Raw genomic sequence first — 27,497 nt, forward strand, 5'->3', positions numbered from 1 at the left:
GGTCTTTTAAAAAAAGTAAAACTTAAGAATAACCACATTTACCATAAAACAGTGTTGGATTTATTTTAATTAATAAAATGAGAAATAATTTTTATTTTCCCAAGCAACTGGAAACTCTAGTTCAATTGATCCGACAAATAAAATAAACTAAAAACATGGCTTTCTCCTCCCCAAATAACTACAAAAGAAATCCCACTTATGTTATTTCATGCAAGTGACTTATACTTGATAAATGACACAAATACATGTTTAGAGACCGATGATGCTTCACATTCACATGGCCGAGTGGCTGTTTACCGTGGCCTGGGAAGAACCTAGGTAACTGCCTATAGAAGAAACATTTTGTTGACTTGTCGATGATAAGTAATATTAAATCTTTCTGCAGTACTTCATTAACTAGAATAACTTTTCCATTACATAAAACAGAAGTTTATATATGTTTAAGGATTTATTTGTGCATGATTTCTAATCATTTCCTACAAAAAGATCTTAAATGAGAGTGAGGAGAAATTAGTGTTTAATAACTGACTCATGAAACTATTTAAATACTTTCTTTATCTTTCCCAAAGTACGTATGTTTTGCACCTTCTGAATGTAGTATGGGCTTCCTTTTGGAACCATTTTTTTTAGTTCTTCAAATTGCTTGTCCTGGGAGTACATATTTCACTCGCTTTTTTAGGTTACCCTGAAAGGTATAAAAGTAAGAGCCCTAATACACAAATTCTGCATAATGCCTTTAGTAGTCACTAGCAGTGGGGCAATATTCAGACACAACTCAACAGGTACCATTCTAGACAGAGGAGGTCCCACAGCTACATAAAAGACGGTGAGTCCACAGTTCCAGTGTGGGGTTGGCGAAACAGACTCGAAAGTCCTATTTTTATGTCTGGGGTGGAGAAAAATCCCTCAAAACCTGCCAGTTCAAATGTAAATCAGATACGATCATACGATAATAAGAGTGTTGAGATAAATAACTTTGGGTATTTGTAAATTTAGAAACTTTTTAATTTTCAATTTTGCTAAATTAAAAAATAATAATATTTAAAGCAAAAGGGGCATGATGTTAAAAAGCAGGACTCCAGGCAAGGATTATACAGTGTTCCCTGTAGAATTGCTTTTAACTTTCCTGTTAATTTGTGGATTTTTAAAATAAACATGAAAAAAGTCCATAAAACAGGACATCATGAATGAAGCACAACTACAAGACACAGACACAAAGTATGTGTCACTGAGTATTACTGGTTTCACAGTTACAAAGAAAATGCCTAAACAAAGGTAAAATCTTCCTGCCGCTAGAGAAAGAACGAGACATTTGATGTACCTTCAAAGAACCGGCTGCATTAGAAGGGAAGAGACAGAGCACTGCACGTAATGCCCTCACTGACATCCTCACGGGAGTGTTCAAAGCTACCGCATCAAATCATGCAAAACAGAGCAACCCACTGACTTTCATGTTTACAAATGATAACCATGAAACTTTCATTCTGGAGGGTCAGTATAACACACTTCTCCATAAATAAAAATGTTTTCTAACTTTGAGGAATAAAAATGTTTTCTCAGTTGAAGGCTTTGGAAACTGTCTGACATTATGAATTTCTCATGTACTACTTAACTTGCTTCTGCTTTAAGGATAAACTACCTGGTTTTGACTCTTGTTTAAAGCCTTAGCTAAACGATAACATTTCACATTTCCTGTTAGAGCTTCGGCTGAACAGTAAGTATCAGCTTAGCCAAAGAGAAAGCATAACAGCAACCTCAAATCATCTGTCTTTTGGTGAAAAAGGAGAGTAAAAGTCATGCACTGTGAATAATACCAATACTAAAATAATCTGCCTCAGACCTAATGGTTCCTTCCGGATTCTCGGGCTTTGAAACACAGCATGTAGAACAACAGAACACCTCTTCCTTCTTCATTGGTTCTGAGAGAGAAGGACACTTACCACCCAAGGGCTAAGGAGCGGCCAATGGGCAGGTAACACAAAGAAGCCAGGTCAAGGGAAGCCAGTTCCTTTGAAATGGACACCGGTCACACTAGGATGCAAGTTGCGGGGAGGTCAGACACAGACAAAGAGCACCAGACTTAATTTCTGCGGATGGTGGCAACTGATGGATTTTAACACTCGCCCCAGGCCTCAGATGGGGTCTGAATATGGCTCCTTTTTCTCCCCACTCCATGCCCACACTTCACTGTTTCTGTTAGTTCCCTACACAAATTACTGTCAACCACATCACATACCAGAACTGCAGCAGTCCTGGGGGGCACCATAAAACCAGTTTTTATACAGTGTGACGGCAGGGTCTGGGGAGATGGTGGGAGTAGAGAGACAAATATTTATAAAATTCAGCATTACTCTGTAGAAACTTTAATAATAAACAGAGATATCCTAACTCATGTAATAACCTAAGGCATTTCTAATCATCTAAGATGATTCACAGAATCAACTAAACTAGAAATTGCCATTTTTTGTTTTTAGAAACATGTGCACATTGGTAGAAACAAAAATCACTCAGAAGTATTTATATCTGGTCAAGCCCATTTTTCCGAGTTCCCTGAGATGACCCGCAGATACAACACACAGCACGATGTTGCAGCAGAAAGGCAACTATATTCACAAGAATCATTTACAGTGAAGTCAGACTTCTAATTCAACCACATAACCTACAATATAAATTATATCCTTATGATTGGGTTTTGCAATAAATTTATTCAAATCAAGAAAACTGTCATGTGTAAAGCTCTCAAAGTAATTTTGGCACAAGTTGGATCTTCTCATGTTGTTAAGTCCCTGAGCTCTGTAACAGGCTGGTTCTTACATCTGGCCACCAGGGCCACAAAGCCTCACCACCTGCCCCTGGCCTCACGTTAACTCTAAGTCAGCACCTAATGCCGTGAGCTCTCTAAGCAACTGTGCTCTGCGGGGACCCCGTAGCTCCTCCGACATGAAGAGCCAGAGGCCCCACCCCACAGAGCACCCCCTACAGTGTTTCCGATGTTCACTAACGGGGCAGAGGACTCAGATGGGACACATCTCAGGCAGTGCTCTCACTATTTCTAAAGTTGCGGGCAACGAATGGTCAGTGTTTCAGCGCCTCCAGGGCTTTATGCCTTAGATGTTCATCTAAACACTGGATGGCAAAGAGGTCAATGTCCACATCAAACTTATTGGCAAACAAGTGGTGGCTGTGCAATATCCAGTTCAAGTCACCGGCTCCGAAGACACACACGGAGCGCACGTGGACACCACTGCAGGGTGGGTAGGGGGCGCCCTTGGAAACGTCGCCTTCAAAGTACTGCCACTTGACAAACCTAGCAATCGCCTGCATGTCGGACGTGTCGTACTTGTGGCTTAAGGGCAGTGAGCCTGGAACTTCGGGGATCCTCTGAATAGTGGCCCAGAGATACTCATCCGGGCTGTAGGTGTCTTTTGCCCACTCCATAAACTTTTGGATTTGTTCATTCTTGAGCACGTACTCCACATACTTCCTACTGGCCACAAAATAGGCACTGCCCGAAAACAGAGGTGTTTCCAGAGGAGGGTCCGTTTTGTCAGTCCCCATGTTTGTCAGCTTTCCATTAACGACCATATAATGTTTTTTCCACCTTTCTTTTTTATGGGGTGGCATTTTCTCTGTCTCTAGGTTGTTTTCTCCCATTAGCGACTTGAGCTTCCTGACAATTTCCAGGTTGGTTTTAATTGGAAAATCCATACCACAGAGGTTTATCAAGTACTTCCAGTCTGCACTCATCCTGTAGAGGTCCTGCATACAGTTGAGGTCAGCCTGAACCCGACTCCACGACGCATACACCACGGTCTCCAGCTGACTGGCCACGAAGACATTACTGAAACAGGACGCGATACCAATCACTGCCGCCAAGAAGGAATCCTCTGATTTTCTGTCCACGTGAATGCAATAGAAATTCTGAGGCATGTAGATCGCCCTCAGGAGCCTGTCAAGCATTTCAATTTTATGATGAACCACTATGGAATATGCTATTGGAAACTCTGCTTCTTCTTTACTAAGAGGTTCTACAATATATTTGCGCCTCTTGATGAAAGAGGTACAATCCCTAGTCATGTTTATATAGTCATGAGTTGTCCACTGAGGGCGGTTTCTAAACTTCACGGTTAGAACCTCAAGCTTTACTTTTTCAATTTCATCTACATCACCCAGCAAAACCTTGGTGCAGTTAATATTACTACTGGGATTGTCTCCGACCAGACCCAAATGTTCGATGCTCACAAACTCGGGCTTTTGATAAATTCTTAAAACAGAGAAGGTGACCAGAGAAAAAACAAGAAACAAGAAGTAGTATTTAGTGGGATAAGAAAAAAGTCTCCTCCTTAGCAACCTCTTCAGCATTTCAAATAGCTGGGGACTCTCCTTCTGGAGGGGCAGTCTTCCACGCTTCCGGCAGCAAAGATGTTGCTTGTGTCCTGGCCTTGCGAGCTGTCGGTTTGCATTTATCAGAAGTGCACAGGCATCTTTAGGTGCAGAAGCACACTAAAAGAAAAACAGAAAGGATACCTATAAATACAGTTTCCACGACATCTTCTCCAGCTCAAAACCGCCCTTGTTACTATGAGGTCAGGTTTCTAAAAGACAAACAAAGTGAGTCCAACAGAGGAAGAGGGGTGGTATGACAGAATTCGTCTTAGTATCAATGGCAAATGGTTTAAAACGAAAAACAAAAAAATCCCTCAAGTATAAGGACATGCTAGAGTATCCTACAATAAACCTCTTACCTCTCAGGTATACTGAGGTGTAAACACAGAGTTGAAGACCAGGCCATGATTAGCGAACTCTCTATACCTGGTGGGTGTTGACCCTGGGCCAGATCTAATCGGCACGGCCCACCTGGAAATCATCACTCAGCTGGGCTCCTCCGGGCAGACCCACAACCGCCCACCAGTTGACACTGACAGCCCCAGATTCTGGAAGGGATCAGATTTATTTGGCTGTTCACCAATTTAAGATTGAGGTGCACTTAGGGAGATGTTCAGAAATGGCTGTGACATCTAAGAACCTTTATTTATTTATTTTTTAAATCCTCACCTGAGGATATGTTTATAGATTTGAAAGAGAGAGAGAAAGAAACATTGATATGAGAGAGAAACATGGATCAGTTGCCTTCCACACACACCTCAACCAATGATCAAACCTGCAACTTAGGTATGTGCCCTGACCAGGAATCAAACCTACGATCTTTTGGTGTATGAGCTGACGCTCCAACCAAATGAGCCACCCAGCCAGGGACCTAAGAATCTTTGAAGGAAAAGCAGTTGTTGAAGGAAGGGCCAGTCAATGGGATTCTCAGACTGAACCAGAAAGGCATGGCTAAAACCAGGCTAGATTTGGGACTGTTTGGGGTTGACCTCATGTACTTCAGCTCCGTACCAGGCATCACAGGAAGAAAAGACCCACACAGCGTTCCTTGCATTTCTCACATTGGTTATAACAGGTTATTATAATTAAGACTTGTGGAAAAAACAACATTCGTGTAAAAATTGTAATTTATGACAGAATTTATGTCTCTATTCAAATTCCAGGAACCCAACTCACTCTTATTACATAAAATGTTTACGAATAGTTAGATCTTGTTTTATTTTCAAAAATCAATTTTATAACCTGGCAATTTGTTCCATAACTAATAAGTGATACTGTTCTAACAAAGAAAACCAAATACCTACAATTGTCTCTATACTGAATTCATAACATTTAAAACATATTTTAACATAAGAATCACCATTAGAACTTTTAAACATTTGATTGGGAAATGAATTGTGAATATTAATACAAATAAAAATAAATAGTTGACAAGTATTAGTATAATGTTACAAAAAGTACCTAGTTTTTTTTTCCATTTAAAGTTAAGGAACATCTGGCTTGTTTAGTTACTCAATTCCAGGCGACATCCTGCGCCCATGCAGAGGGCCTCTCACGCAGCCAAGTCTCTTAATTCCACCAGGCATCCAGCAGTGGTGTTATGTCCCATGAGGCTTTCAAAAAAATCTGTGAAATAAAAAGGGAAAAGTATGAAGGGATGTAATGCACATGTAAATATACACACACTCAGGAAGCATGCTGATGAACTAATCCTACATATTCACTCTTCCCCCCTCAAAATTGTGGCTGATTAATTTCTTTCTTTTAACATTTCCTTCTCTGCAGTCTCAATTATTTTTCTAATGCTATGTTTGTGGATTGCTAAAGGTTTGAAGACATCCTGCAATTTAGACATCCTGGACCATCCTGCAACATCTTTCAAAGAAAACTCTAGAAGTGTGTCCCAAAGTATATGCCAGGGACATGTTTAATGGTCCAGTGATTGCAGAGTCTCATATATCTTATCCCCGCTGTGGAGATGCCCATGCTCACTGGCTCATTAAAGACAACCCTGCAAAAGAAGTAGTTGCTTAACGCATCTTCTTCTGTCTAGTCCACCACCCCACTCCAAACCTCTACTAGAAAGCAAACACTGGGAACTTTCGGTAAAATACTTAACTATCTCAACCATAAAAACATCAGATTCCTAAGGAAAATTATGCCTTCAAGCAATTTCTGCTCCTTATTGGCTCAAGGAATTTGAAGAAATCTCTGTCTAGTCATTAAGGGACCAAGACTTAAGTGACCTCACACAGCAAAGAATATAGAGTTTCAAAAATTAACTAGGGGAAGTCAATAGACAAACAGACAGCAACAACAATAAACCCTCGGTAGAGCAGGGGTAGAGGTATGATTTCCAGAGTTGCCACATTATAAAATGTGTTCTTTCAACAACAACAAAAAAAATCACAAGGCACAAAAAGAAGTATGAAACTCTGGCCCACATACAGGGAAAAAAAGCAGTCAATAGAAACAGCCCTGGAGGAAGCCTGGCATCTGACAGATGGAAGACTTTAAGTCAGCTATTATAAATATGTTCAAAGAACTAAAAAACTAAAAGAAAGTATGAGAATAATATTTGGCCAAACTGAAATTTTCAACAAAGAGATAGAAATTATAAAAAAGAACAACAGAAACCTGGAATTGTGGGTGCAATAAATGAATTGAAAAAACTGACCAGATGGGCTCAAGAGTGGGTTTGAACTGACAAAAGAAAAACACCAGTGGAACTGGGGAAGGACTGAGTCACAGTACTCAGTGAGAAGAACAAAAAAAAGGAAAAAGATTTAAGAAAAATGAGCGAAGCCTCAAAGACCTGTGAGATACCATTAACTGAGCAAAAGTTGCAGCTGATCTGAGAGATATAAACTCTTTTCTTAAATATTTTAACATATATTAAGTGCATGGGTTAAGTGATAACATCCAAGCTAGTCATGACCTTAAACTTATGCACTCAATATATGTAACAATATTTAAGAAAAGACTTTGTCTGTGTCTCTCAGATCGGTGGTGACCTCCACAGGGCTAAGCATATCAATAAATACATCATGGGAGTAGCAGAAAGAGAGGGTTGGGGGAAAGACGGACAGTGCAGAGGGCTCACACACAGCAGGGTGGGGCAGAAAAGTACTTAAATAAGGGCTGAAAACTTCCCAAATTTTAGTTTAAAGAATCAATGTGCACATCCAAAACATTCAGCAAGCTCCGAGTATGCAAAATGGTATAATCACTTTGGCAGACAGTTTGGTGGTTTCTTACAAATCTAAACATATGCTAACCATTCAACCTAGCAATCATGCTCCTAGGTGCTAACCCAAATCGAAAACATATGTCCACACAAAAACGTGCATATGAATGTTTATGGAAGCTTATGCATAATGGCCAAAAACTGGAAGAAATCAAGATGGCCTTCAATAGGTGAATGGAAAATAAACTGGTATATTCATAATATGGAATATTACTCAATGATAAAAAGAAATGAGCTACCAAACCAAGTCTTTTTGACATGGAGGAAACTTAACTTGAAAAACCTACATACTGTATGATTCCAACGATATGATATTCTGGAAAAGGAAAAACTGCAGAGATAATAAAAGATCAACGTATGCCAGAGGTTTGGGGAAAGCAAGGAACAAAGGAATAGGTAGAAAACATGGCTCTTTTTAGGGCAGTGAAACTATTCTATATGACGCTGTAATGGTAGCTACATGATGTTTTCTATTTGTCAAAACCCAGAGCTGTATAACATAAAGAATGACCCCTCTTAACTATACTCAATTAATGATAATGTATCAATATTGTTTCATTAAATGTGTGATGGGGTATATGGGAACGCTGTAATTTCTGTGCAATTTTTCTGTAACCTTAAAACTTCTCTAAAAAAATAATTAAAATTTAAAAAGCAATCAACACACTTAAGAAGCCCAATGACTCTGAAGGATGATGAACTCAAAGAAATTAATACTTAGATACTTCACAGTTAAATTGTTGAAAGACAGACTAAAAAAGAATCTTGAAAGTGACACAAGTGATTATACAAGGGGCCCTAAAAATTATCAACAGCTTCAAATCAGAAACAATGGAGACCAGAAGGTAGTGGATAACATATTCAGAAAGATAAGTATCCAGAATATATAAAGAATTCTTACAATTCAACAACAAAACTGAAAATAACCCAACTGTGGCACTGGTGGGGATTTTAAAACAAGACAAGAACTATAGAAGTACTCTCTTAAACAGACTGTTTAAGAATATGAGGACAGAGTACAGCCCTGGCTAGTGTGGTTGGTTCAGTGGATTGAGCGCTGGCCTGTAAACCAACAGGTCACCAGTTTAACTCCCAGTCAGTGTCCATGCCTGGGTTGCAGGCCAGGTCCTCAACTGGGGGTGTGCAAAAGGTAACTGATGGATGTTTCCCTCCCACTCTCCCTTCTTTCCCCTCTCTCTGAATATAAATAAAGAAAATCCATTTAAAAAAAAGAATTTAAGTGCAGGTGGTCTCGGGTGACCCTCCTGTGGGACCAGCTATGCCTGTGAGGACTCTCAGCTGAGCCAATGCAACATTGGCCATGGTCTGGGTGCCATCAGGGCCTTCATCCACTTCACCAAGCAGACCCGGGGCTGGAGCCAGCTCATTAGAGCCACTCAATACACATGCATGTTGCTTAGATATTTGTTAGAGCCTAAAGCTGACAAAGAGAAGAGGCCCAATGAGGTGGTTTCAGGCTGAAGACTTGTACCTCCTGCTGGAATGGACATATGAATTAAGCAAAGACCATGCCATACTGTGCTTCAAGACTTGCTCATGAGAGCTTTTCATAGCCTGATACGTGAGCAGAGGTCAGGCCAAGAATGGAGAAGCGGAGGGGTCAAGATTTATATATGTTTTTTGGAGTGCTGGGGTGACTTCCAAAGTTCTGAGTATTTTCTCTTCATCTGACATTCATTGAGCCTCTCCTACTACACACAGTGGGAATTTGGTGTTTTCTGAATGAATAAAAGTTGAAGGGAAAAAATTTAAAAAGGCCCAAACACACATGCAAACATGAACATACAATAACTTTGGGGCTCTGTGGCTCACTGCCTTTGCACAACCACAGCAGGTCTACTCCCAGCCCCCAGTTCTGGGAGAGGCCCCTTCCTCCACAGGTCCTGATGCCTGGGCAGGGGCTGGAGCAACTGGGCTTATGGCCTCCTAAACTGCCTGCCCAGGCACCTCTGCATTCCTGTCCTTCCTCCTCCGGAGGTAGGATCAGAAACACATCAGGCACCTTCGAGATATAAGTGCCTTTAGGCAGTGCAGTGACTTAGCAAAACAGCAGAAGCAGATAGGGAGAACTTGAAGTAAAAATAATGTGCAAGGTCACAGCAGGCCCCTGTAGGTGGCCTGTGAAAAATGAGGAAACTGATGTTTAAAAAAACAGAGGCCAGAGCCGCATCCCTCCGATTCCCAGTCCAGCCTTCCTTCTGTGGTATTTCACTGCCCTCCGGGTGGAGTGGGAGTGGGGAACTCTCCAGAATCCTGTGCAAAGAGCCTTTCTGAGAACCTGTGCTGGTCAGCAGTTTCTATTTTCTACAAAAATTAAAGGTATATCTAGGCTTATCAGCTAGGTTGCTTATTTAAAGCCATATGACAATTTAGGCATGTCCACATTAATTTTCATCAAAATTCATGTAATTAAGTTTCACGAATACTCTGCATGTAGGAGGGTTGCAAGTTTCTATGGTAAGTCAGACTTCATGTGCGTAGGGGGTTGGGGAGGCGGTTGAGTAGAGGCTACTTACCCACACGCCAACTTCCCTCCTGGGTGTTGGGTCCTTGTGACTACAGATCCTCTAATTTGAGGGAGGTGGGGTTGAGAAATAGGAGGCCAGTGTCAGCCTTACCAACAAAGCCGTCTCATTTCTCTGAGTGGACACAAGAAAAGAACTGTGCACTAAATAATTTTCCCATGAATGTGATGGAGCTTCTTAAAAAGTAGACTCAGGTGCCTGGCTCTTTCTTTTTAAAGTGATCGATCAAGATGTGGGATTTGAAGAACATTCAGGCAATTTTAAGAGGAATGAGATACTCTGCCCCCCAGGAATGTGCCCTTCCCTCACCTTCCCCTTCCCTCTCTTCTGCTTCTGCCCCCAAGAGTGCAAGTCCTAAACTCCCATAGTAATAAGCCCCAACTGGTGTGGCTCAGTGGGTTGGGCATTGCTCCAAGAACCTAAAAGTCATTGGTTCAATTCCCGGACAGGGCACATGACTGGGTTGCGGGGCCAGGTCCCCAGTTGGGGGCGTGCGGGGGGCAACCAGTCAATGTTTCTCTCATACATCAGTGCTTCTCTCCCTTCCTCTTTCCCTCCTTTTCCTCGCTCTAAAAATATACAAATAAAATCTTAAAAAATAAGTAGTGATATGATAGCAAAAATTGAAAAATTCAATAGAAGCATTCAAAGTAAAGTTGAAGAAAACTCTCGTGGAGTTAAGCAAATAAGCCAACTGGTTGTGCAGCAAAAGCAATTTTAAAAAGAATAAGTAAGAGATAATTATATCGATAATATTTGCCTCGCATGTTCCTTGATCCGAATGACCTCCTTCCCCATTATATTACGGCACTAAGCCTTTTTCTCAACATGGTGAAACAGAAAAATGAATAGATTTCTAAGCACTGTGGAAACAAGGACAAGATTCCAGAAAAGACATAAGAGTGATGACAAGCATGGGCCACACCCCACCAATGATGAAAATGCACACCTATAATAAAGAGGTCCCCTGGGAAGTTCTGTGCAGAAGCAACAGCGGCGGAGGCCTGGCTCCAGGGCCCTGCTTACCCCTGGGATGGCTCCTCATTCATAAAGTGAATTTTGCTTATAATAATAAAAATGTTCAGACCATCCCTGGAAAGAAGAAACCGGGAAGAACCGGGACACTGTTCTGGAAATTCCCTTTGCAAATTGCAAGGGAACCAGTACCTACTGAGGCCCACAGAGACTAGACTTGATTTGTTGTTTATGCTCTGAGTGCCTTTTCCTTGCCCACTCCTCACACACACACACACACACACTTTAAGCGTTTGAGACTACAGATCAATGCTCTTTCTTTAAATACCCAGTGATTACTTGAAAGAGCAAAGAAGACCCAATAACTGGTTCTAGTCACTCATTTGCCTCAAAACCCAGAGGTAATACATTAAGGGAAACAAAAAAAGAAAAGGAGGAAATGGGATGGAGGCACCAGCAGCGCCAGACACGGCACATGAGAATGAACTCGCATAGGCTCTCTCCTTCCCAGAGCTGTCTCTGTACCTGTCACGTTGCCTGTGTCCCTCGGCCGTCATCAGAGTGGGGCCTGGGGCTGAAGGAGCCAGGCTGGAAGAAGACACTGGCTCCAACTCAGCACTAAGGCAGAAATGGCCATGAGGAAATGCAGGGCCAGAGAGCAGCTCCAATCAATAGGATTCTATGGTTGTGTGTCCTTAAAACTTAGTATTTGTGCTTTCCACAGCAGAAAAAGAAGTCACACTAATCCCATGAGTACTAATGCTTTCTCTGTATCCTCCATCCAAATTCTGTTTAACATAAAATTTGGTGCTAGAAATATATATGGATTTACCCACACAAGTTTTATACACTCCCTTGAAAGTTAAAGAGAGCCATAATTGTACTGAAATATCAGAGTAAGTGTGGTGTACACATACAATGGGATATCACTTAGCTCTAACAAGGAATAAAATGCTGATGCATGCTGTAATGTGAATAACTTGAAGGCATTATGCCAAGTGAAATAAGCCATTCACAAAAACACAAGTATTGTGTGCTTCTCTTTCTATGAGGAGAAACTGGAGTAATCAATTCATAGAAACAGAATGCGTAATAGAGGTTACCGGGGGCAGGAGGAGGAGAAGTTATTGTTTAATGGGTAGGAGAATTTCTGTTGAGGATGATAAAGTGTTCCGGAAAGGGAGAGTGGTAATACACTGGGAGAGTGCACAACACTGTGTATATTCTTTGTGCCCTGAATTTTCCCTCACTCCATCAGAGACATGGTTTTAGCCTCCAGGGCTATTTTTATTAATTCCCTTGTTATAATTTTAGAAAGATGTAGTTGGCTTATAACTTCGCTAGATACCTTCCAAGTTGGCGAGCACAGTTAGACAAACAATGCTACTTAGAAGAGGCTTTTAAAATTAATTTAAGATAGGATACACACACATACAGATGATCCCAGGTTGTCTGAAAACAGAACAAAACAAGAAGGAGAGGGACCTCTTTGCGTTTGGTGTCATAAAAATTTTTAGCTACACAATGATCAGCTGTCTGGTTTCCTCTCAAAAACATGTAAGTTTCTTCCTGTGAGAAAGTCTTCTTACAGTCCGATAGTAAGTCCTCTAAAGGCGGTAGAGTTTATTTGCAGAGGCTGACCTTGATAAACTCAGACAGAAATTTATCTATTTACACACACGCAAAAAGTTTTTCTAACGGTATCTTCAATCTCGCTACCACTGCATGCCAAAAATGAGTAGAAAGATCTCGCTGCTCACTTCAAAATTCCAGATGGAGAAGCAATGTTTTTCTCCCCTTTCTGTAAAATTTGAATCAAATACTAGGACGTTTATAATAGTTTTATGGAAACAGAATGTCACATATGAAAGGTATGTTAAAGTTCATTTTGTCCATTCTTACTTTTGAAGACAAGGATGCTTAGGGCCCCGAGGTTGCATGGTTGGCAAGGCCCCGAGTCAAGAACAATTCTTTAGTGGAGAAGACCTTCCTCACTTGATTGGTGGCAATTAAAAACCTGTAAAGCACAAGCACAACAGTTGCTCAAGGAGCAGGAGTTACCGACATTATCTCTCCTTTCAGCACTTAGTTCCACGTAACCATCTCTGTGAACAAATCCATGGGGGGCCGGTAAACCCCCAGGAGCAGGGGTCTCGTCTTAGGCTTCTTACCCTCCTCCACCGACTCACGCTGCTCCCTGGGCCCAGCAGAGGCTTATTCAATGGAAAGTCCAAATATTCAGAATGCACTCCCTTGCTCCCCCCAAATGTAGGAAAGTATCTTGGGTGCTTTTTTAAAAAAATGTACCTTTAAGCTCGTATGCTTTTCTAGACAAAGACACCAAATGCTCCAAATTACAGTGTGTCAGGGCTGTACCATGAATTCAGAGCACTCTGTGTTGGGTCTTAAAAGACATCTATACAGAATCCTAAAATGACTGCCTCATACTGGGTGGCTCTCAGCCTTTGTGACTGACCTCACCTTTCTTAACCTTTCTGTATTTGGTCCCCACCTGTACATGAGAGGGATTGGATTCAAGTAGGAGATTCCCCAACTCCTGAGTGACAAACCACTATTACTCAGCAGAGGGGTGATGGGCAGGGACAGGGGAGGCCGAATATTAGGAAGGTAGAGGATGGTGGGGGAGTCCTGCTGCCAGACAAAATACTAATTACTCTGTATTTCCACAAGTCCGTGAGGAGGTTCAGAGCAGGCCTCCACGAGACATGCCGCTCTCACATGTGAATTATTTGGAGAAGGCAATGAAGTTGCCACAGGCTCCTGAGAAACTGTTACTTCTCCTTCAAAGAATTTAAATTAGGGAACTCGCCCATAATAAGAATTGTCAACAGAGATAATATTTTATGACCTATCTACAGGGCCAAATGACTAGTGAACATCTGTTCTTCCTCCGCCTCTCTAAAGCTCCCAGGTGCCCCTCCTCATCCCTGGCTCAGAACGCCATACACACACCTCACTTCCCCTTTCTGTCTCTGAATCTCTTATGTGTGTGAGGTCTCTACATGTGCAAGTGTCCCATATGTATATAAGTAAGTAAATTTGTCCATTTTCCCTCGTTAATCAGTCTTTTATTTGATTATTAAGCCAGCAGGAAGAACCCCGAAGGGTTGAAGAACATGTCTATTTCCCTAACATCTGAAAACTTCGTTTTTTCTTATACTGACATTTTTTCATTGATAGGCCTTTAATGCACTGATATAATGTGGTCATTCCTGCAATGGTGTTCCTTTTCCTTTTAATTTCCTTAAAAGTTGATATTAAATTGATGGTGCTTTTATAATCAAAGTTATCTCAGAATTAGGGAAATTGTTAATATTGGTAGTCAGCATATACTTTGCCAAGCATTTTTACATACATTTCTCTTTAATTTGCACCACCCTGTGAGTAGCTATTTTTATTCTCATTTAGCAGTAAGGACACTGAGGCTTTCAGCTGCTTTGAAAATGGTCATTTCCTCCAGTTTCCCAGCAAGAAAGAAGTGGGGTGGGGTTCAACCCAGGGGACAGAAGGGACTGGGCAGTCTCACTTTCTGGCCAAGAACAACACTGGACCAAGTTATAAACACCTTTCAATTATACCTCACCCGACCCCCTAACCTTTCAAGGAGCCTCAGAACCTTCCAAATCTTCCCAAGCATCTGACTGGGACAAACCCTGCTCCTGAAGGCTTCGTCCTGAGGTGCAGCCAATGCCTTCACCCCTCAAAGAGCCCTCTGTGATCCGAGCTCTCAATGTTGCCTTTCAGAAGTTTCATGTGAGCGGCAAACTCTAACATTTTCATTTTATCTAAGTTCTACTAAAGCATACTTGTTGGATTTAAAATAATTGCCAAAGCCAAGAATGAAGGAATTCTCTGGGTCGTGACATGAGAAAAGGTTCCGCAGATAAAACAGCATTCAGAGATGAGCTGCATTTCAGTTTGTACAGAATAAAGCAAAACAAGCCTCCAAAAAATTGTAAATGTGCGCACTGGAAAAATTTGAGAAGCACATACCCTAAACTATGAAGTGACCATCTTTTTATTTGGGTGCTGGGCAAAGGCAGGTATTTATTCAAATATTTTCATAGTGTTTTAATTTTCAATTAAAAGTTGAATTTTTAATTTTCACCTCAGGAATTCTTTTTAATTGTAAATCAGGATACAACGGTCCCCATGTTCCAAAGTGAGCTCAGGTGAAATGCGTTTGCAAAGCATTAAGGTTAATTTGCAAACAAACAGAAAGCCATTTACAGCCCGGGTCGGGCCACTCATACTTGAGCTCAGATTTAACAGCAGCAGGGGTGCGGGTTCCTATTTTGCTTTTTCCATTTGACACGTATCAAAGTGTCATAATTTTTTATGCCACAATTAATGTGTGCTTGTTATCCATGGTTGGGTAGCAAGGGTATTTCCAAATCTATTTTTATAAATATGAGCTGTAGCGGGCCTGAGAACCAGACGATCGCGGTTCGATTCCTAGTCAGGGCACATGCCTGGGTTGCAGGTCAGTTCCCAGCAGGGGATGCATGAGAAGCAACCATACATTGATGTTTCTCTTCCTTTCTCTTTCCCTTCCTCTCTAAAGATAAATAAATAAAATATTTTAAAAAATATATGAGCTGTAAACACTTTGAATACACTCACAGCTTTGTCTGCCTCAGGCTTTTTAAAGGATTGCCTGGAATTCCCAAGAGAGGAGATCTTGGATCAAAACATACAAATTTCTAGGCTCCTGATTGCCTTCCAAATGTTTGAGTGCCATTTTCTCTACATTTAGTGTATAATTATCTTAATTATGTACTACATATTTATATACCATGTAATTATTTTTATCAATATGGCAACAGTAAAACTGCAAATCACTGAGGTTTCATTCCTTGTCTTTTTGGTTACCAGCGACTCGGTATTTTCGGTTCATTGTGATCACAGGTAAGAAGGAAGGTTTGTTGGCTGTGATTTCAGTTCTGGGGCCAGACGGCCCAGGTCAAAAATGGGCACCTCTGTCCACGAACTCCGACCTCTCTCTAAGCTTCAGCTTCTTCACTAGCTAAAAAATTAATTAATTTTAAGTGATTTAATTGGGATAGGGATCCTACACACCCTAGTTTTTATAAAGAATACGTGAGTCAATCTGTAACATGCTCACACTGTAAGTGACACATAAGCAGCCCAAAGGAATTAGGAATTTATTATTATTGTTTATATTTTTTCTTGTCTGGACTTTGTCCAAATCTTTTGTTTTAAAGATGTTAGTTTATTTATTTTTAGAGAGAGGGGAAGGGAAGGAGAAAAGGAGAGAAACTTCGATGTGCAAGAGAAACTTTGATGTGTGAGAGAAACATCAATTGGTTGCTTCTTGCAAGTCCCCCACTGGGGACCTGGGGTGCAACCCAGGCATGTGCCTTGACTAGGAGTCAAACTGGCAACTCTCAGGTCGCAGACCAGTGCTCAATCTACTGAACCACACCAGCCAGGGCTCAAATCTTTAATTCATGTCTATATGTAACTTTTTCAAAACCCCAAAATGAGAAACCATATTTCAGTTTACTAACAAATACCTGTGTACACACAATGTAATTCTATATTAAGCACCTATTATACAAAGCGGAATCCCAGGTTCTCATTGGGGGGGGACCCCGTCATAACTAATGCATCTCCCAAGTGTCAAGGAATCCACACAATGGTTATTTGCTGAGCCTTCTGGGGAAAATTATAGGCTTGGTCAATATGATTAAAAATTATTTTCAGAACAATGCATCCATTGTAAAGCAGAAAGGGAGAGCATCTACTCCTGCCAGAAACAGCATTGGGGGCAGTCACTGGGTCGCAGGGGTGGGGTGGATTCTGTGATCCAATATTAAGAGAAGTGTGGTCACAAAGAAAAACAGAATTCTGCACTCATGGGTCTCTTATTTCTTAGCCTTTCAGACAATAATGCTACTGAGACTGAAGACAGGGACATGGTATTCAGCATTTCTCAGACTGATTTGATCAAGAAAATAGTTTAGAGAGAGGAGAGTATTACCAGACCATAAAGGAACTTCATCTAGTCCCACGGACCCCTCTCCTCTCTAACTCAAAAGGAAGCCGCTGCCCAGGGTGGGTACAAATGACTTTCCTAAGGGTCAGCAATGAGTCAAAGGCTGATGCTAACCAGATCCTGAAACCTCACCCTATCAGAATGTGTCCTTTCACAGTGCACTGTATCGCCTAGACTTATTTCTCATTTTTCCCTGGGGGGCAGCGGGGGGAGAGCCGTTGGGAGGGCTGCCCAAAGAATCCCAGGCAAGAGCTCTGACACTCCTTTGGGGTCAATGCCCATAAAATATTTCTTCCCTTTTTCCCACTCCCTCTTTCAATTCAGAGGAAATTTCATAACCCAAAAAAAGGAGGGGGGGTAATACCTGTATGGGTCAAATATAAAATCTAATGTATTTTTTAAAATATTTACACTTTATTTTTAACCCCTCCTCCCCCCAAAAAATGGTATTACTGAGCATGAGCAATCTACCTTATAAGGCTGACTTTGCCGTGTTCCAAAAATCACATCCACCATCAAACCCTGGCCCCTTTCCTAATGGGTCCACCTTGGCACAGAAGACAATCATCAAAATGGTCAGAAATGCCTGTGCATACCAAACAAGCATTTACTTTGAAGGCACTCACCTTCAATCTGCACACGTTTTTAAAAATCCTGTATTTTTAACAGCAATGTCTCCTACTTTCAGGGAATTCAAAAGTCCTTTGATGAAAAGGCACTCAAAACAACATTGTTAGGTTGTCTATAAGGTGCTTTTAAAATACTTCCACACACCTAGGAAGACGAGAGTCAGGTTTCACCCACAGGCTGGGGGCTGGGAGGCTGGGAGCCCCAGGCGGGAGCCCGTTCCTGGGGCAGCCACACTCCAGAGGCAGCTACGCCCTACACGTGCTTCGGGCACTTTCACTGCGCACCAGAGGTTTTGTTCAACGAGCAGGAGTGTTATAACCGGATCTTCCTAGGTGATTTTAACGACTTTGATTAGCTGTTATGCTAATAACATGTGGGAAAACAGTGAAGGAAGAAGAGATCAGGTATTCCATCTGTGCGGATGGGTCAGGGACATTCTGGAGGCACAGTCTGAACCTACGTCAAAAGAACAAGTCTGTCGAGTCCAATAGCCTGGGAAGGTGTCCCAGGTGCACACTTGGGCACAGCTGCTGATTCCAGAAAATCCATGTTTATCTGACTCCGACCCAATGGTCAGCTGACCCCTGCTACTAGAATGATGACATGCGTACCTCACATGAACCTTGGGTGGGAGATAGAGCCACAGAGCTGCTGGGCACAGTCGGCCTGAGACTTCCTTTACTTGCCCAGAGAACTGCTGCCCTTACCAACCTGTTTCCCAAAAGACCCAAACTGGCTTGTGCTGGTTCATAGGCAACAGCAGTGAGGTGGCTGGTGGATAAAAGCTGAGAAAGCACATGACCTATGTTTAAGTGACTTAAAGCATTTATTCACCTGTTGGAAAACAAAGGAAGGACCATGTGACTTATGAAAATTTCCTTTTTTAAAGAGGCTTATTTAAAGGAAGTTTAACATACACATTCAAAAGAAACCACACACACACACACCGTATTCATTACTTTTCAAAGTGTGAGCACATATTTTTACTCTAGTAGCAATTGTATTTTCAATCGAATGAAGTACAGGAGCACATTATGGGGAAGAGGCAGTTTTAGATTCAAGTTACAAGGAAAGCAAGTTCTCAAATTTTCATAGCTATATTGTATCTACAGAATGTACTTTGACTCAAAAATTTTAAAGATAACCTTGCAAAATTTTTAGTACAAACAATAAGCGCTAAGGAAGTACCCTTAATATATGCATATTTCTTTAAATATTATTTGTTCTACTACACTAATAAGTTATGTGCATTACAAAACAAAAAGATGGGGGAAAGGAAATGAACTTAATAGTTTAATCACTTGTGGCACAAAACTTCTTGCTCACCACATACTGTTGGTTTTTTTTTTAAGATTTTATTTATTTATCTTTAGAGAGGGAGGGAAGGAAAGAAGGAGAGAAGTATCGATGCATGGTTGCTTCTCGTGAGTCCCCTGCTGGGAACTGGCCTGCAACGCAGGCATGGGCCCTGACTGGGAATCGAACCGCAATGCTCTGGTTTGTAGGCCCGTGCTCAGTCCACTGAGCTACACCAGCCAGGGCCACCTATTGCTAATATTTGTAATAAAAGCAGCATATTAGACATGCTTCTTTATTTTTGAAAACACGTTGTAGTTATTTCGAGCCTGCTTCCAAGCTCCGTGCATTCTATTGTAGCATTTTGTTTCAAGCAGACAAAGAGTAGAGCGTTCTTCTCTCCGCTACCTAAACCTTGATACTTAGTTTTCAATCTATCTTCCAAGCACACAAAGTTTTGTGGTAAATTCAGATGGGAAGTTTCAATTACCTATCCTTGCAAATTAGTCAGTAGGTGTCACATTTTTATAAATTAACAAACAGATTCAAAACTCTTCTTGATGGTCTTTACTCAAGAGACTGTAATAGATCACTCTGTTCTCAAGTTTTTAAAGGTTTTTAAAGAGTTTTGGTAAATCACAAATGCACCATATTTCTTGGCAACATGTTCACTTTACTATGAAAACATTCTCGAACAGCCTTTCCAAAGCATAAATTTCTTTCAGAAAGCAGTCACTCCCTCTCATTGTGAGAACGTCACATCTTATTGGAGGGTTCCTTTCTCCAAAGTATCTGTGACTACTGACAGGCACAGCAAAAAATTAGAAAAAGGCAGCAAATTTGGAAAGGTCTTTTTATTAATAAAAATGCTGATACCTGTAAACTCAACTACTCTTGGGTATTGCCCACAAGAGAAACAGGGGTGCTCTGGGTGGTATAAAAAATGGCCATGTGTCCTCTCAGAGGACTGGACACTTTCTGCCACCTGAAGCAGCAATTCTCATGTCATGACCTACACCCCAAAGGGCGACTATTGAAATCCAGCTCGCCTCGCTGCAGAGAGAGGGCTGAGAAAGACTCAATACCTCAGTGCACCTGCAACCCACTTAGGAACAAGTCTAAATATGACAGATGAGAGACACTCTGATGTAAAGCCTTTATAAAATTAAAGGAATTCAATGACGCCCTATACTTTTTAAACTGTAATACTCCACAATGTGCTTAACAGCCAGGTGAGGACCCCAGCTGGGCAAGGAATTTCCATCTCTCTACATCATGAAATCCCATTCACGTTACGGGACACAGGGCTAAGGAGGCACCACTGGCAACGGTCTTTATTTACTGATTCCATTCTTAAATGCTTATAGAATTACAAATAGAAGGTCTTCTCCTTTCTTCAACATTCCAAAAGAGTTTCATTCACATCCTGCTTTGGCTGCCCGTGTACTTGATCCACGATGACCTCAATCTTACTTTCACACACAGCTGGCAAACACAGTGAGCGTTACTCATTCGTTACACAGTGAGTGTTACTCACTTGTTACACCGTAACAAACTAGGGTTCACAGGGCAGAATGGCTCTGGCGGCTCTCAGGGCCACCCTCCCGGGGAGTGGTTCTAACCTTGGCTGAACACTAAAGCTTTCAAGTACCAGTACCTGAATCCCCCTAACAGAGACAGGATAGCATGGGTCAGGATATTCAGGTCTGGACCTCGACCTGAATGGCAGAAATTTTAAAAACTCCTAATATATAGCTAACATTGAGAACCTGGACTTGCAAACCTGTGGTGAGGAGGGAGTCTGAAAATGCCCTTCCCTTCCAGGAGCCTCACCTTCTGGGGGCTTGGACACACATCAGAGGAGTAAGCTCTCAGTCGAACATTACAGCCGTTAGTCTTCAAGGGCAAGGTGAGAGGTAGGAAACCACTGTAGAAAAGATGGTGGGAGGCTATTTTGGGTGTACAGGGCTGAGCTGTTTTTACAACACTTCTGGACACCAATGTGTATCCAGCCATCCAGTTCAATTCTGTCACTGGCTACCCAGAGTTAGCACGGACCCCACGCAGATTAAGGCATCAGTCACACAAGGCTTCCCCCTTTAGATGTCAATAGCAAGTGGGTGCTCATTGCCCCCTCATGGCTAGAAAAATGGACCAGCACAGCTAGGACTCCTGAAAACACTTCGCTTACTAATCCCAGTTTATTAGAAAGAATAAAATTCAGGAACAACCAAACAGAAGGGCTATATAGGGCACCTTATGGGGAAAGGAGCACAGGGCTTCTGTGCCCTCTGGTGGCACACCACACTCTCAGCCTTTGAGGTGTAACAGACCCAGAAGCTCTGCAAGTATGACTAGTCAAGAGTTTTTACAACCCAGTGTCTAGGTATTGCCTCCTCTTTCCAGAGGTCAGTGTGCAGGGCTGAAAGTTCCAACCCTCTTATGTGATGATCAACCCCATCCTGAGGCTACCTTGGTGGCCTGGCCCCTGCCAAGTCATCTCGTTATGGTAACCTCAGATGCTCCTGGCCAGGGTGAGGCTGAAGGAAGGGCAGGGAGCTGGCAAATAACCTTCATACCTTCACCATAAAATTTAAAAAAATTATATTATCCACCCATAAAACTTTGTGAAAGTAGAAGAGTTAGACATTTCTAAGACCTCAAAGTTTCCCAAAATTACCATCTTGAAGGCTTGCCTGCATAAAATTCATTGAGCAATAACCAGATATCCACAGAGCTTTTCCTTCTTGCCCAAACTGAAATCTATTACCAAAGTCTCTAGCAGCAGGGTAAGTGGTGGGGAGGGGGGCTTGTCTGGAACTGCCTGGGATCCTAGCAGGTAATTTACACTGATCTTTGAAAACCATTCACCCCTCCACTCCACTCTACAAAACAAACCTGCCTTTCAGAACAGCTCTGAAAGGGGGGCAGAATGCCCAGAGGAGGGGACCAGTCCCTGACCGGGTCTCTTGCCTATCACTCACCGAATTCAGGCCACAAATAGCTGTGGCTGTGTTCTCATCTCCAGACATCATCACTTTCTCTCAACACTGTATATTCTCCCAATTCGCCTCTTGTACTATTCTGGAAACGAAGACCCTCCTCCCTATGGAAAGAAGTAACAATGCAAAGAGTGCTCAGGGTGCCAGGTGACGGCAAAACTTACTTCTCCAAGGCAGTCTGTTAGGTTCAGCTGGGGTCTGCAGGGGACCTCATCCACCATGAAAGATGAGAGGTGTGGCAGGCAAGTGTGCCTATATTTTGCTCTGCATCTAAGAGATAAAGTGCTACACGGAAGGAAAAGTGCTCTGAGCAAGAGCTGACACCTCAAAGGCTAATGACCAAAAGCTGAAAGAATTGGAATCAGAAATCAGGTGCCAAAAAACAGAGAGAGAGAGAGAAGAGAGGAAGGCAGGAAGATAGGAAGTCAGAGAAAGAAAGAGAGAGAAAGGGAGAGAAAAGAAAGGGAGGGAGGGAGGGAGGGAGGGAGGGAGGAAGGAAGGAAGGAAGGAAGGAAGGGAGGAAGGAAGGAAGGGAGGAAGGAAGGGAGGAAGGAAGGAGACACCTATGAAGAGAGCAGATTGTGTTTAAGAATCACCTGATTGCCTGTTTTTGTAACAGACCTAGCCGTGCTAGTTTCCTAGCCTTGCGCGTGAAGGACAGGGAGGAAGCAGGAAGACTGGGAGAAGGCTAAGGCCTTCTGAGGTCCCCCACTCCCACCTCTACCCCAACTAACGTCTCTTTTCCATCAGTTACAGTCGCCCAGGGTGAGTCACCTCTCAACCTGAAGTCGGCTTCTTCATCAGTAAAAGGGGGATAAAGTTTTTTCGCAGGGCTATGGTTAGGATTAAATGAAGTTAAAGCCGCTGGCACCCAGGGGGCCGCAGTGAGTGACTGATCGCTAGTAGCCTACCCACGTCCACAGCTAACTCCTCCGGTTTCTAAGCTCACACTCCCCTTGCGAACCAGGGTTAAAGAGGCCAGAAAAAGTGGCCTGCGAGTGAAACTGGGCACCAGAGTGTTGGCCCCCGCCACCACTGATCGAACTGAAGAGTAGGACCGCGGGGGAGTGCCTTGCGCCATTCCCGGCCCTCGGCGCACACGCTTGCAAGGGTTCCCACCGCGCGCCCTCTCTTCCTGCACCAACTCCGCTTCCTCCGCCCAGGCAGAGCCCACCCCATTCTCGGCGGCGGCACCCTGGCTAGGAGCCTACTCCTCCTCCCATCCTTTCCATCCCTCCCCCGGCGCCGGGCGGCGGAACGGCGAAATCGGTAGGGAGTTGGTTACCTGCAGCGAGAGTCTGGCGCCGGGGGCGCAGGAGAATACGGTGCAGCGTGGCTCCCCAGAGAAGCCACACGGTGTCGTCCCTCTCCGGGCGCGGGCTCCCAGGGCTCTGCGCGGAGCTCCAGGAGTCCTGGTACCCCAACCCCAGCCTCGCGGTCCCCGCCAGCTCGCCACGCCCCCGGGACCGCCCCAGCCCCACCCACTCCCGGCTGCACCTCCCGCCTCCGCGCGGGCGAGCTGGGCCCGGGGCTCCGGGCTCCCGGTTGAGTCAGTGTGTGCCCCGGGCCGTAAGGTCGTCCGGGAGGAGTAGCGGTCTCTGCTTCCTGGGGTTCGCATTGTTAGTTCTCCGAAGGGCTAAAGGGCTGGGCGTGTGAGTGGGGTCTTTCTCAAAATTTTATGTCCCCATCCTCAGAGGCAGGAAACGTGAGTACTGCCTTTTCTGAATTTGAAAACGAAAATGTTTTATAACAAAGAAGGAAAAAATGATGCCAAGGTTCTTTATATCATATGAAGTTCAGAGATGACCATGTGTTTCCTGCCCCCGACCCCTGATGAATCTTGCTTATTAAACGTAGCGTTTGAAAGCTCATTACATTTGTCCTGACCCGGGTGGCTTGGTTGGTTGATCAGCCCCCATGGGGCGCGTGCGCGAGGCGACCAATCAATTCTCTCTCACGTGTTTTTCTCCCACTTTTTCTCCCTTCCTTCCCCTCTCTCTATAAATAAATAAGTAAATAAGTAAATAAATAAGTAAATATGCATGCAAATAAAAACTATGTTATTCTATAAATATATATATATGAATAAAAATACGTTAATGTGTATTTTCACATAAGAACTAAGATTAAGTGTGGAACAAGCCACAGTGTCATGCAAAGTAGGAAACACCTGTCTCCCGCCCTTACAGCACACAGTATCGGGTCATTTATAAAAGCTGACAGTCTCCTTTGGAGCAAGAGTAATGTTGTGTATTTGTCTTCTTCCGTTGGATTTGTTACCTCTGGTAGGGCAAAACAGGTTCTTATTCATCTCTGTATCATTTGTTCATGTAACCTACCTGTACTGAATGAAAGAACATACGCAGTGCCCGCCTGCCATGTTCTGCTGGTCTGCAGGGTAGAGCCGAGACCCTGTGAGCAGGTGCATTTTCCTGTAAGTGGGAGCTTGCTTGCTGACCATTGTTCTGACAAAAGAAAGTCGTTGCTCTAGGCATGGAGAAGCAGGGCTGGGCTGGTCTGGAGGACACCACTGAGTCTCTGAGACTCACCCTCTTGGACTTTGGACTTGAGGAGGTTAAATAGTGTGGGTGGGCAGGGAACGGTATTCTTAGGTCCCCACAGAGCAGAGGTTGACGGGGCCACCTAAGTAGGGTTAATGATAAGTGGAGCTAATGAAATATAGCTGGGGGAAGGTAAATCTCTCTCCCCAAGGAGATTCCTCCTCCAGTGACAATCTTGGAACATCGTGCTTTAATGTTATTTAGGAACGTAATCTTATAATACATTATGTGGAGGACCTAGAACTAAGGTAACACATCCGCTCCTTTTAAACTGTGGTTTTTATTTTTTTTATCCTGGAAACAAAAGTGTGAACCCAACATACCTTCTGCAAATATGCAAAGAATTTTCATTTCGGCCAGAACAACAAAAAATAAAGGTAATTGCAATTTGTTTTCTCCATCTATTACTAATCCAGATGACCGTTTTTACTAAGGAACATATGACATATTAAGATCCCTTAAGTAAAGACATTATGAAGTGAAGTATGTTGCAAAAGCCCTCATAAGGCATTACGGAATCACATTCACAAGTCTTATTAATTCACTGTTCGAAACTAAGCCTTTCACTTCTTTCCACTAGACTAACTGTACTTCCTCCATTCTCACTTGGCTGTTTTTTTTCCTTACTGAGCTAACTCACATCAAGGATATTTTAAGTTTATTTTTAATTGTCAATACTTACTATGCTGGCAAGAACACTCTTTTGCATTTCTAATGGGGTGATCAGATTCACTTGCTTTTGGTTATCAATTCATAGCATTAAACATTTGTATCTGAAAAATAGAAAAATACATACACATCCTGTGACCCAGCAGTTCCTCTCTTCGGCATACACCCCAGAGCTGTCTGATGCAGTAGCCACCTGTGGCTACTTGTGTCTGGACAGCATTGAAATGTGTGGGAGCTGTATAATACACAGAGTTTGAAAGGTTGGTATAAAAATTAATACCTTATGTAAAAATCCTTAAAAATTTGATTCTTTATAGTTGAAACAGTAATATGTTATAATATACATAATTTAATCATTTAAATATTATTAAAATTTAAAAAATAAAAAGGTGAATAAAATGTGTTATCAATAACAGTAAGAAATTGTAACCCATCTCATCATTCTTTTGACATTGTTTCTGTAAGTTGCGGACTCTTTGTAGACAAACAGCGTGTTTGTATAAGAATCCTAGAAACTAACTTCCAAAGATACATACCTCAACCTTCAGGCCTCCCAGCTCCAGGAGATTTGCTGACTTTCCACCGTGGAGCCAGGAGGACAAGAAGTCAGGATGTCGTGGAGACAGGATGACTAAGCCAGGAGGATGCACACTGACCACCACTTGCCTAATCGGAACACACTGTGCTGGTCTGCACACAGAGAACTTTGCAAACCCCTCCCTTCATCTCTTTGTTTCATTCCTCTCTGCCTCCTTATATTAAAAAAAAATGTTTGTCTCCACTGAGAGGTAGAGATGGGCTTTGTGACATGAGTCCTCATCTTCCAGGAGATGGACTTTGAGACCTGAGTTGGCTATCTTCCAGATGCCCGGCATCTGCAAACAATATCAGTACCTGCCTTTCCAGCTTTGGCTTTTGTGAAGGCAGGCAGCTGCACTTCAGTTACATTATTAGCACGGTAACTGAAACTTTGAATGTATGTTGCTGTTAAAAAAAAGAAACACAAGCCAAAATGGAGTCACTTTTGCTAGGTCACATCACCAAATGAAAGCTTTATAACTCATCTAATTTCAGTTCCACCCTCTCCCAAAAGTGGAATTTTAAACCAATCACTCTAATTTCCTGGTGAAATAATGAAGTAAACTGTCGGATAAAACCCCCTACCATCCCATAAAGAAAAATGTCCTTGCCTAAAATAACCTTTCAAAGGTAGATTGAAAACTAGCCATCAGAAACAACTGCTGCGGCCAGGGAAAAGAACCAGTGCTGGGTGACACTGGCCGTTACAGCTCACTATTATCAAGAGTAAAGTCCCTTCTCCCTGCTATCTCCTTACTGGCTTCCTGTCTCCTCCAGCCAGCGCTAACGACAAAACCTAATAGGAAGCGTGGTTTGCTGAGTCACAGCCACAGCATCACTAGGGTACCGGAGAGTGGGTTTGAGCTTCAAGATACGCCACAGTAACCCACATAGGGAGTAAACTCATGATTTCAAATACCAAGGATCCAATATTACAGATGCAGGGAAGTACTGGTAAACATAGTGAGAATTGATATAGTGAGTCATAATACATTTTTTAAATATCATAAAACTGTGGTTAAAAGTACAACTCAAATAAGGGGACAATGTTGATCTTGACCGAAACTCTGCGCTCCCAGAAGACAGTGATGGCTGAGGAAACCCCTACAGCCACACCATGTCCTGTTCCAGAAAACAGCTTACTGTAGAAAAGCTGCCACCTCTACTCAAGGGACTTAGGTGAGACTCACAAAGAGCTCCTTTGTTAGTCTGTGACACGGCTAGATACTGACCCGCCAAATTATCTTCTTCATCTCAAAAATGATTAGCTGAGCTCTTGTTCCCTCCTGACCAATCTGTACAAAATGCCTGCTGACTTTAGTGGATCCAACTTTATGCTGGTTTCCCTTATCCCCCAAGCCTTTGAGCTTTCATCCACCCTCAGGCCAAACCAGCATCAGGATGCAGAAAAAAGCCCTAACGTCCCCTTCCCAGTTGACCTCAAAGAAAACCATTCCTGACCTAGTTGTCGAACGGTGCCACCTGCTCATCCTAGTCCAGGAGACAGGATGTTTCTAGCCATCAGACTCTGGCCGATGAAGGAACAGCACTTTTCTGTCTGATCTT

General features: G+C 42.7%; 1 protein-coding gene across 3 annotated transcripts; it reads right to left on the bottom strand.

Moving 5' to 3' along the window:
- Nucleotides 1–429: 429 nt before the first annotated feature.
- Nucleotides 430–23,552, bottom strand: GCNT1 (glucosaminyl (N-acetyl) transferase 1). Of its 3 annotated transcripts, XM_037030328.1 has the most exons (5): nucleotides 23,408–23,552; nucleotides 22,105–22,226; nucleotides 20,954–21,047; nucleotides 5,848–6,012; nucleotides 430–4,503 (listed from the first exon to the last, which is right to left on the bottom strand). In XM_037030328.1, exon 5 carries the CDS (start codon nucleotides 4,360–4,362, stop codon nucleotides 3,076–3,078), a length of 1,287 nt encoding a protein of 428 aa, XP_036886223.1. In that variant the 5' UTR covers nucleotides 4,363–4,503; nucleotides 5,848–6,012; nucleotides 20,954–21,047; nucleotides 22,105–22,226; nucleotides 23,408–23,552; the 3' UTR covers nucleotides 430–3,075. The 3 variants fall into 3 exon arrangements, with proteins under 3 accessions (XP_036886223.1, XP_036886224.1, XP_036886222.1); XM_037030329.1 differs by lacking the exon at nucleotides 20,954–21,047; XM_037030327.1 differs by lacking the exons at nucleotides 20,954–21,047; nucleotides 22,105–22,226.
- Between the last annotated feature and the right edge of the window lie 3,945 nt (nucleotides 23,553–27,497).

Source organism: Sturnira hondurensis, unplaced genomic scaffold (genome assembly GCF_014824575.4).
Source record: "Sturnira hondurensis isolate 20B ecotype Veracruz unplaced genomic scaffold, ASM1482457v3 Scaffold0020642, whole genome shotgun sequence".
NCBI lineage: Eukaryota > Metazoa > Chordata > Mammalia > Chiroptera > Phyllostomidae > Sturnira > Sturnira hondurensis.